Below are 11380 nucleotides of genomic sequence, written 5' to 3'. Positions count from 1 at the left end.
TAGATTTAACTAAAAAAAAATATTTGTGTTAAGATTTAGTAACAAATATTATTTTGCGACCGTAAAATGAATGCTCCTCTACCGAGGCGTACAAAAAGCTTGATTTATTATACAGAGTGTTGGGTAAATGGGTTTATAAGCTGACACTAGCCCATGTTAACGTGTGCATATAAATGGTATGGTGAAGTCAGAAATTTTATATCAGCATTTTAATAATTTAATTTTCATACAAATCTGATTTTATAAATTTTATTTTGTATGAATATTAAAAAAATATGATATCACTGACTACACCATACCATTTACATACAATGTTAATATGGGCTAGTGTCGGCTTAGAAGCCCATTTACCTAACACCCTGTATAAATAATTACTTGTAATTATTTTTTATAAAAACAATACTTACTGTTTACAAAACAACACATCGTCAGTTTATTACTGTGGCACGTTCGCGACACCCCCGACTTTTGCATGTCGAGCGCATACCGAGATTTGAATTTCGAAGGAAAGCTCGCGTCTCGTCCGTTTATATGAAGTTACAATACTGTATGATAGTATTACCGTGCCTAGACCTTGGCCATAAACAAATTACGAAGAAGAAGGAGGAGGAATGCGTGAAATAATAATTCAGAGCTAGCCATAGAGCCTTCTCTCACCGCGATTTGAGTCTTTTGGTAATGCCATGGCCAATTGATACACCGAGCACTGGTAGTATTTAAATGGTTTTAACAAGCAAGTCGAATGATTGTACAGTCACGGAATGAAAAGGTTCGTCAGTTTTCAAATTGATTCCTTCAACGAATCGCGAGCACATATTACCTTTTAAAACTATGTTACAGAATAATCTCGAGTTAAAGAAAATAATCTTTAACTATTCGTCAGTAAAGTTCAAAATTATTCAGATCAAAGTTGTTTGACGATTTAACTTGTCAAGAAGATTATTATGATTGATAAACTAAAACCTTCTTGTTGGTTCAACCCAGCGTTGCCAGTTTTTTTTTCGCCAAGTCGGGACTTTGGTACTTTTTGAGTGAAAATAGCGGATTCTTCCGTCAGAAGCGGGACATAGTAAAAAAACGTATTAATCAAAGGTTGTCAAATATTTATCTTTTTATTTGACTTAAAATTACGTTTATAGTTGACCCACGCTGAACTGTCCCACCAAACTCAATGACAGGGGGGCGCTACCATCGTTCAACTATATGGTTTCCAACATGGCAAAAATCTGAACCAGCGATCCGGTATTGACGGTGGCGCCCCACTGTCAATGTCATCGACAGGACAGTCCAGTATTTTGGAACTTTACGTGACAATAGATAGCCATAGAAAATGTATTTTAACAAAAAAATAATGATTTACTCTATCGTTAAATTTGTCTTTAGAATAAAAAAAGAAGAAAAACACAAAAATATAATAAAAAATAATTTATTCTTTAGAATAATATGGCGTTTCAAACAATACTCTGGTGAAGTGAGTGTCTCTCTCCGAAAAGCGGGACCGAGCCTGTCCCGCGCGGGACATTTAAATTTGATTTAAAAATCGGGACGTCCCGCCAAAATCGGGACGTCTGGCAACACTGGTTCAACCTGCCATTATCTATTAATTAAAAAAAACTACATTTTGTAACATTGCACTGATGGGATAGAAAAATAAACAAGCAAAACCTTATTCGTTAGCAAACGTCATATTTATTTAAATGTTAGCAGCAATGTTTCTTGCACGGTTATGTTGGCAGGTTTGACTCTTACAGTACCTAGTGCAAGCGAAAACCGACACCACGGTAATACTATCTATACAGTATTCCAACTCGGCCATATTTTTGAAATAAATGTCAACAGTCGCGCGGTACGTCACAGTATGACAACATGCGATAGGGCTGCCCACCTACAGTACCCAGTTTAATTACATCTGCCTACTTACAATTTCTATCTAGTTTTGTGATTGTACTTTTTTATTTAGTTAGACAAACAAAATACTTTTTGAATGGAATAGGTTAAAAATGTGTGTTGTTTTGTGATTAGTAGATTTAATTTATTTCGTTCGTTCGTTCGTTTCAGCCGAAAGACGTCCACTGCTGGACAAAGGCCTCCCCCAAGGATTTCCACAAAGACCGGTCCTGCGCCGCTTGCATCCAGGTACTTCCCGCGACCTTTACCAGCCTTACCTTTAATTTATTTAAAACTACGTAAATAATTTTGAAACTTTAATAATCATAATGATCTGTTACGTTAATTTCGGGCGAGCGAAGTCGTGGGCAAAAGCTGGTTTAATACAATATAATTTTCATTTTAAATCAAACTGACTGAAAATGACAAATTGACTAGTTTTTGAACAATTTGACCGTAAATGACGGTCACTCAAATTCAATCAGTTTTGTCATTTTTAACACTTGGCCACCGACGTCCATTCGGCACATTCGCGACACCCCCGACTTTTGCATACCGAGCGCATACCGAGATTTGAATTTCGAAAGAAAGTTCTCGTTTCGTCTGTTTATATGAAGTTACAATACTGTATGATATTATTACCGTGCCGACACTAAGGTGACGAACCTTTTCATTCCGCGACTGTACCTACTACGAGAAGATAAATGTGTTCGCGTTAGGAATAGATTGTTTGGTACCTTTCTGTTGAACTATGTAGTTCCATACTTCGAGACAATAGCTATTGTTTGAAAGTGATAGGTATTCCCGTAGTCAATGCAATCCCAAAATAGTACATAACTGGTACCGACACAGATAAAACGGAAGCTGATTTTGACATGACACGAGTGAACCTGGTAAATAAGGCGACCTATTCACGGTCCTTGCGTACTGTGTAAGGAAATAATTGCATACTTACCCTATACCTACTTATTTCAGATAATTATCCTTATGCTTTTATGTTAACATCAGGTGGAACGTATCTTGCTAGAGGACCTAAGTACGTCCTGACTCCTGCAAGGAATACCTATAATTTTAATTAACTATATCTGATTCTGAACTATCGGTTAGGTAGGAAACATTTTACTAGTCAAAACCGATTTATAAACTTACATTGCGACTAAATAAGTTTCGGTGCGTGAGCAGACGGCTTTATTTAAAGGGAGGGCACGTGACTGACAACCACCACAAGGGTAAGTGGTGAACAGCACGTGTATTTTATTATTTTTGTATAATGGACGAGAACTGTTTACCTTCTGACCAATATGGAACCACATTTTATCTCCTCTCGGTCAATAAAGTTGCAAGCAATCAAACGATCGACAAAACAAATAAAAAGAAAATTCAGTTTTCCATCAGTCACCTCACCTAATAAATAGAAAGCAGCCTGAAAAGTAATATACATGTTACTGTAAAAGCTCGAATTGCAGTAAATTCTAAGATATTCCAGTAAAACCTAAGATCTACCAATTCCTAATGGTAAATGTCCCAAAANAAAGTAATATACATATGTCAATCTCAAATACAATGGACAAAGAGGGACAAAGACAGAATTACATTACCTGTAGCAAATATGTACTTATTTAAGTTACTGATTTGTATTGTTGTGTCGACCTTTCTGAACCCTACATTGGGAAGGCTAAGGATGTCGGTATCTGAATACTTAGTTCAAATCGTTATCGATATTTGAATACAATTTTTCGAACTAATAATTGTGTATTATTCACCTGAAAAGGTAGAACTAAGAGATGCCTGTAACCTATTTATAAGAACCCTTGTAACCTTTGTTCATACACAATAAAGACTTTATTACTTTATTCAAAAAATCCATACAGCAAACGGCTTCAGTTATAGCAATAGTAATAATTTAATAAACTATTGGCCAACTTAAAATCGATGGTCTGCGCCTAATCTTAGTTCAACCGTGCCTGCTTTTTGATTTTGAATCATAATAGTGTTCCATTAGCGTCGTTTCTGTATTTTGGGGTCCACGGTCACTGGTGCTCATGCCAACAATGTATCTTATTGTGAGAAGAACAAAACTGAGGACACCGTTGTCAAGAGCCTAGTCTTATTTTCGGATTATAGGAAGCTCAAAGACAGACTGATGTACCTACTTAGGTAACCATAAGCACGGGCAGTTAAGTAGGTAAAGACTTCAGTCCTTATAAAATGGTTTTTAAATCTATCTCATCGTTAAATATCTTTTGAAACGATCAATGAATGCTTTTATTTATACCTACTATTACGAGTATACACCAATAAATCATCGATTGTTTATTGAAATACTTATCGAGCACGGTACCGCACGGTAACACAAAAGGTGATTGTGTCAAATAAGTTTCAAATTCGGCCCATTCTTGCGTAATGATGGTAGACTATAGTGCCGAGATTTTAAGGACAAAGGTTCGAGTTCTGATTAGATATCGGGTGGCTGGCAGGTGGAAGGATTGCGTCACTGTTCTTCAATTTGGACCTTCTAAAGGTCCTCGTAAAAGGGTTTTGATCGTTCTTCATTCAAGAGATTAGGTCCGTTTTGGCAATTTGTCTCCCGGATCGGCCCGCGTTGACAAAGTAACTTGTTACGAGGCAGAACTATGAGGTAGAGGTAAATTGGTGATTAACCGGGCTTCATCTTTCTAGATGTTCCCAATTAAAATACAGGACTAAATTTAGTTTCTATCAACTAGAAATAGAGTACTAATTGCTACAATAATAAGCTCTTTTCAGGGTTCAGAAATATATTATGAATGTAATAAGTAGAAGAAATTTTTGCTTTGGTACGGGATTATTAATATTTCCCACCGCTTCGTTTCCACCACTGCAAGACCTGTGAAGCCAGGATAACTGCTTCTTCACTAATAAAAGGACCAGTCAAGGAAGTTATTCCCCTGTCATTGGTTCCGCTATGAAATTGTCTCGATTGATGGTGTCATCATCATCATTAAGCATTAGATATGTATAAGTATTTCTTAGGGATCAATTACTTACCTAACTAACAATAATATTAAATAATCTTATACTTAGATAAAGTAAGGAGAGCTTATGCAGAAGGTGTTCCCATTTTCCAAATAGGATTTAAAACTTTTATTTTTTATAATATTTCCACAGAATTTTCAATATGATTTATTATCGAGTTCAATAAGCTATTTTACTATTGGCAATAAAATATTATTTCGCTTCTACTTCAAGTTTCGAAGAATTATGAGTGAATAATAATCCAAGCTATAGTTTATGAATTCCGTTAAAACATGTGATGTAGATCATTAAATTAGGATTCTAAATTTTCACCGATCGCATTTTTATGGTGAAAAATTACCGACTAAAGTTATTAACAAAGAAAAATGGATTATTAATATTTTGAATGCGAAAAAATTATGTAGGGGAGAGGGGGGCAGCTTTGGACAGGGGCAGCTTAGAACAAATGAATTTAAAAATCACTGGTTTAGGCTACAATGGTATAAATCACAATTTATATTGCCAGCACTGATGCGCATAGCCGTCACATCTCATTTTTAATATTTAACTGTAAGTTAACCGGTAAAAGTGTTTTTTTGTTTTTGACTGCTAATTTCGCACTTTTTTATTTTGGTTCTAAGGATTTTGTGGACGTAGTTTTATAAAATAGTAAGTGGTTTGTTTACTATATGGAAGTTTAAATAGTTTCAATGGAGATTTAATAAGAAATTGCAATATAAAAGTATCNGCCATATTTTTGAAATAAATGTCAACAGTCGCGCGGTACGTCACAGTATGACAACATGCGATAGGGCTGCCCACCTACAGTACCCAGTTTAATTACATCTGCCTACTTACAATTTCTATCTAGTTTTGTGATTGTACTTTTTTATTTAGTTAGACAAACAAAATACTTTGTGAATGGAATAGGTTAAAAATGTGTGTTGCTTTGTGATTAGTAGATTTAATTTATTTCGTTCGTTCGTTCGTTTCAGCCGAAAGACGTCCACTGCTGGACAAAGGCCTCCCCCAAGGATTTCCACAAAGACCGGTCCTGCGCCGCTTGCATCCAGGTACTTCCCGCGACCTTTACCAGCCTTACCTTTAATTTATTTAAAACTACGTAAATAATTTTGAAACTTTAATAATCATAATGATCTGTTACGTTAATTTCGGGCGAGCGAAGTCGTGGGCAAAAGCTGGTTTAATACAATATAATTTTCATTTTAAATCAAACTGACTGAAAATGACAAATTGACTAGTTTTTGAACAATTTGACCGTAAATGACGGTCACTCAAATTCAATCAGTTNTAGGGATATGGCGTCGAATTGTGTCGAAAAATCTGTAAAATTGGAAGTCTAAATTAAAAAGCGTAGTGTTACATTTATTATATGCGATGATTAATTGATGCTACTCTGTTTTATTTACAGTGGTAAAATTCGCAATTATTCTAATGTCTGGTGTACTAGGTAGAAAATGGTCGGGACCTAAAAACGATCCCTTGATTTTCATTGCGAATCCTGTTGAAGCCGACATGCCTGGTCACTGGATGCCTTTGAGCATCGTCAAGGTCATCCTTGAGAAGACCACCCCTAAGCCGGTCACTTTCCCATCGAGGAAACCACTTAAAATTACCATGCCTCCAACAACTCCTACTACTACAACAACAGAAGCTCCTACAACTACTGAAGCTTCTACAACGACTGAAGCTGCAACGATGACTACAGAAGCTGCAACGACTACAGAAGCTGCAACGACTACAGAAGCTGTGACAACTACAGAAGCTGCGACAATTACAGAAGCTGCGACAACTACAGAAGCTTCTACAACGACAGAAGCTACAACAACTACAGAAGCACCAACAACGACTACAGAAGCTCCCACAACGACTACAGAAGCACCAACAACGACTACAGAAGCTCCCACAACGACTACAGAAGCTCCCACAACGACTACAGAAGCTCCAACAACAACAGAAGCTACGACAACTACGACAACAACAGAAGCAACGACAACTACGACAACCACAGAAGCTACGACAACTACGACGACAACCACTACAACAACACAAGCTCCATCAACGAAACGGATGCCAAAACGAGGTTCAACTAGAAAAGATAAGGACTCGCATGCCAATATGAATGCGAAAAAATGAATTATTGAATCTTTTTTAAAAAGCAGATTGTACAAATTTTTTGGAGAGTCAGTTAAAACAAAAATCTCTGAAGTAATTAAGTAATTTACAATCTTAATCCCGTCCTGATATCATACTTGCATCCTTACTTACATCCGCCTTTGTTAATTTACTATCTATTATTTAATGGAATATTGAAACAGTTAATTTTGTCTAATTATTCAGGTAGCAGGCAGGTACTGTCTGTCCAGCGTAGAGCGTGTAGTTAAGCCTCATCCTCCATTTACCTCTGGTAAATTATAGAGGCTGCGTTCTGCAGTGGAGCTTGATGATATACCTACTGGTAGTAGTAACACAGATACTAAAGTTATATTCAAATGAAGAAAGATGAATATCAGAAAGAGACTTCTAATAACATTAAAATGGTCAAAGAAAAATCTTGCATTCCTATCTACCTACAAGCACAAGTAATAAAATTGCTATCCACTCGTAAACTTCTTGCAAAACTTGACTGTACAATATTTTGAAAAGTTCTCTTAACCAAGCTGCATTTTCAGGAAAGCCATGTACTTTTTCGTAGATCAGGTAACCTTTTTGAATTAACTGACAATTTAATAGGTCTATAAAATATTGTAAAAGAATTATTGCAATGTAATCTAATATGGCCAGATGAAAAAACTGTAAAAGACAAACTGTGTCAAGGCTGACCGCCGACCATTGGCATGGAATCAACGGGATAAAAGAAACCCTGTGGGGAGCGCAAAATTGAAAACTTGATGAGAAATACGCTTTTCTGAAGGAGAAAATTGAACTAAAATTATTGTAAGTGCCTTGGTTATGTTGTTGTTTCAGCTCTTTTTTAATAAAATTTATAGTTATAACTGGTTCGGGTAACTTGTTCAAAAATTATAGTCACTGGATGTATAGCACATAAAAGCGTTGTTGTAAATGTTTTTAACTGCATAAATTTCTAATCAAATAAATGTGTTATAAAATGCTAAAACAGGTATATTACCTTTTTAAATAATGAGTATAACTACAAATCAACACTCTTTAAGTGTAATTATTGAAAAATGAAATGAATATATTATAATTTACTTTTCTCTACACTGCTATTTACTAAGAAGTAGAGATGGGTTATACCTACTAGGTACATTTGATACTAGGTGCACCTATTCCAAGTATTTATTAATACTTGATCCAAATACCTATTCCACCTAGTACGTAGTAATTGAGAATGTTACTAGGTATGCAAAATCACTTGAAACCTATGTTACAGTTAAGCTTTTACATTTACAAATACATTAGTTTTTATTTCATTCAAAAATACCCAGTAGTTATGATTTTATAGGCATTCAAAGTTCGCTTAAATATTGAGTCCCGCCGACGGTCACGTGACCCCGTGTGACGTACATTCACAGCGTCCGCTCACTAGAAAACGGATATAAACATACTTAAATATATTTTTTTTTTGTAAATACAAACTTATTATACATATTAACACCCAGACCCATCACAGAAATTAAAATTGAACCAAACCCAATTTACCATACTTGACGCGACTAGTGCGGACTAATCCACGTATTATGACTTTAAAATACAATTTTCTTTGAAAAGATACAACCGTAATATTAATAATGCAATTTGAAATTGAATAATAATGTTTTTGCTGGCTGTTGATTTATTGATATCCTCCCTTCATACTTCAACAGGCTATTCCTATCTCACACCTGCCTGCGCTCAAATTTGTTTGTCAGACAGAGACGGAGTGAATCTCTACGTTCGCACATAAGCTTAGCGAGAAATACGCGGTGCGCGTAATACACGACTACGGATTATGCAATAATAACCTCTATTACTTTGATGGTAGGGTCGGAAATCGTGTAATTTAAAAAATACTAGGTGGACGACTACGGATTATGCAATAATAACCTCTATTACTTTGATGGTAGGGTCGGAAATCGTGTAATTTAAAAAATACTAGGTGGATCAAGTATTTTAAAAATTGGAATAGGTGCCACTTAGTACTGTAAAATACCTAGTGTGTGGATCTGTTCTAGTAAATACGTCTCATCTCTACTAAGAAGGTATACTATTAAAAAATTAAAATAATGTTTCTTGTGCCTACTTTTCCTGGCTAGCATCATCCATCACAGACTGCACCTTCTCGATCAAATCATGATCGAGCACGCATTTTTTCTAAACAAAATCCTAACGCAATTTAAAAATTTTTTGATCGATGTATGCCTCAGTATCCTTCGACCTATCAGTTCCAGAAAATTTACTGCCTAGTCCCTCGATGTTGGTTTATTCTTTTGTTTGGGTGCGAAAATGTTTCTCACTTCTTAGAAACATTTTTATAGCAGGCATTTTTGTGTTCTTTCTGTACTGCCCCACTGTTTAGAGACAGTGATATATTTTCATTTCAATACTTTCAACTATTCCTAACAAATCTAGCTTGGTTTTGCGTAAGTCCATGCGTCACTGGGAACAAGATCCTAATTCAAGTCAACATGTCCTTTTCCTGAAGAAAAGAGACGAAACCATCCATTAATTTAATCCAATCTATAAGCGCTGTTCTTGAAGACAAAAACTCTGAAAGTGAAACCAAAAAAACTTGATTACGGACATTGAATCAGCCCTGACAACCCAATCGCCTTTAATGATAGCGTGGGAACATACTTCCCTTTATTCCCGTTGGACCTCCTTGATAATCATTCTTTTCCCTATTCATTCCTAGGACTCTTTGGGTCCCTAACGATCCGTTTGCGGGCAGAAAAGATTAGTTGCAAGACCTTGAATACGACCCATCCTTGATTTCAATACCTTTTGCTTAACTATAGGTAGATATTTTAAGATTTGTAATAATTTTCTTGGAATTGGGATTACCTACAGAGATAACAGGTTTGTCTTTTGAAACAATAGAGCTCATGAAGTTTATGAAATCTATTTTAGTCAATCGCAGACAGCTAGATTTAGACTTAGCTGATGCATTTAGGTCACTACTATTTAAGGTAGCCTCTGTTGTCAGCCTTTTCATGAACAATTAAGAATAAACTGGTTTGATAAAACGAGATTATTAAGTACTAATTGAGCCGGGATTAAAGTTAATCGTGGAAAATAGTGACGTAATTTTAGTTTCAAGAAAAAAACAACTTCTTAGTAACTACACATCTCTCTCATTGTTACTTAAAATCGCATAACTTTTGTTATATTCAGAGTGATCTTCCGAGCAATAACAAAGAATATAACGGCATAATATAACATTTTTCTATTCAAATAACCGTATTTGGACTATTATCTAGAACATGAATTTCATAAGGCGAAATGACCCATAGGCGGCCATTTTTCACGGCGTTGAACTTTATGGCGCGAAAAATGTTTCTTATCTCAACTAAAACCGAGGCAAGGACGCACAGAATGTACGCCTTTGGTACATTTCTTTCAGATGAGTGCGTAAATCGGTTTTCATGCGGAGGTCTACCCTGTCAATGATTGATTCTATGCACCTTTATCATCGACTTGCTTAGAATGGTGAATAAGGGAGACAGGTAGAGTCGAGTCAAAAACGTCTGGAAGAATAGGGTCTCAGAAATAAAAGATTATCTGATTGAATTTAATTAATAGGCATGTCAGCATAATGCCAATGTCCTAAATCGATGTTGAACTTGCATATAATATTAATTCAGTCTGCTTTATTTGCACGTCTAAATCACTGAAGTACCTAATTTTAATCAATTTTGGCATGAAAATAGATTGAATCTGCGAAGGAATAGGCAGAAAATGTTTTATTTTAGATAGTCACGTACGTTTGTTCATTAAAAGACTAATCAGAAAGCCATATACTTACTACTTTGTCACGCAGCGCTTTCTTATAAATTAATTAAAAGTATTCTCTCAGGAATTACCTAATCAAAAATATCTTCAACCTTTAATACCTTGATTTAATTGGAAACTATAGAGATGTCGCTTTTAATTAGTCAAATGAAGCAATAGAGTTCGTCTAGACTAGACTCTAGACAGATTTATAAAGTTAGAGATAATTTTAACATAACTCGTCGAGAATTTATTACCTATACTTTAACATGAAATATAAAACTCTCTTTAGCATGATAAATGGACATTCTTTCCGTCAGTAAATAAAGGCTTAAAATATTTTATACATTTACTAAACCTGGGTTGGCCTGATTAAAAATATTACGTGAGAAAAATGACGCAGAAAAGATTAGTTTTTCATTTGGATATTTTATTATGGCTGATTCTTAACTTTAGTGTTTTCAAAGTCATTATTAATTATATATTTTTTATATATATTTACGACCGTATTCACAAACGATGCTTGCTTGTAAATGAAACAGCAAAT

At 35.3% G+C, this 11380-nt stretch overlaps 1 protein-coding gene across 1 annotated transcript; it reads left to right on the top strand.

The window, feature by feature from the left end:
- Positions 1-6324: 6324 nt before the first annotated feature.
- LOC114364550 (integumentary mucin C.1-like) lies at positions 6325-7058 on the top strand. The gene has a single exon (XM_028320743.1). The coding sequence runs from the start codon at positions 6337-6339 to the stop codon at positions 7036-7038; it is 702 nt and encodes a 233-aa protein (XP_028176544.1). The 5' UTR covers positions 6325-6336; the 3' UTR covers positions 7039-7058.
- The last annotated feature ends 4322 nt before the right edge of the window (positions 7059-11380 follow it).

The sequence above is a fragment of the Ostrinia furnacalis genome, unplaced genomic scaffold (genome assembly GCF_004193835.3).
Source record: "Ostrinia furnacalis isolate ACB-3 unplaced genomic scaffold, ASM419383v2 OfSCF0419, whole genome shotgun sequence".
NCBI lineage: Eukaryota > Metazoa > Arthropoda > Insecta > Lepidoptera > Crambidae > Ostrinia > Ostrinia furnacalis.
This window is presented reverse-complemented; position numbering and strand designations above follow the sequence as displayed.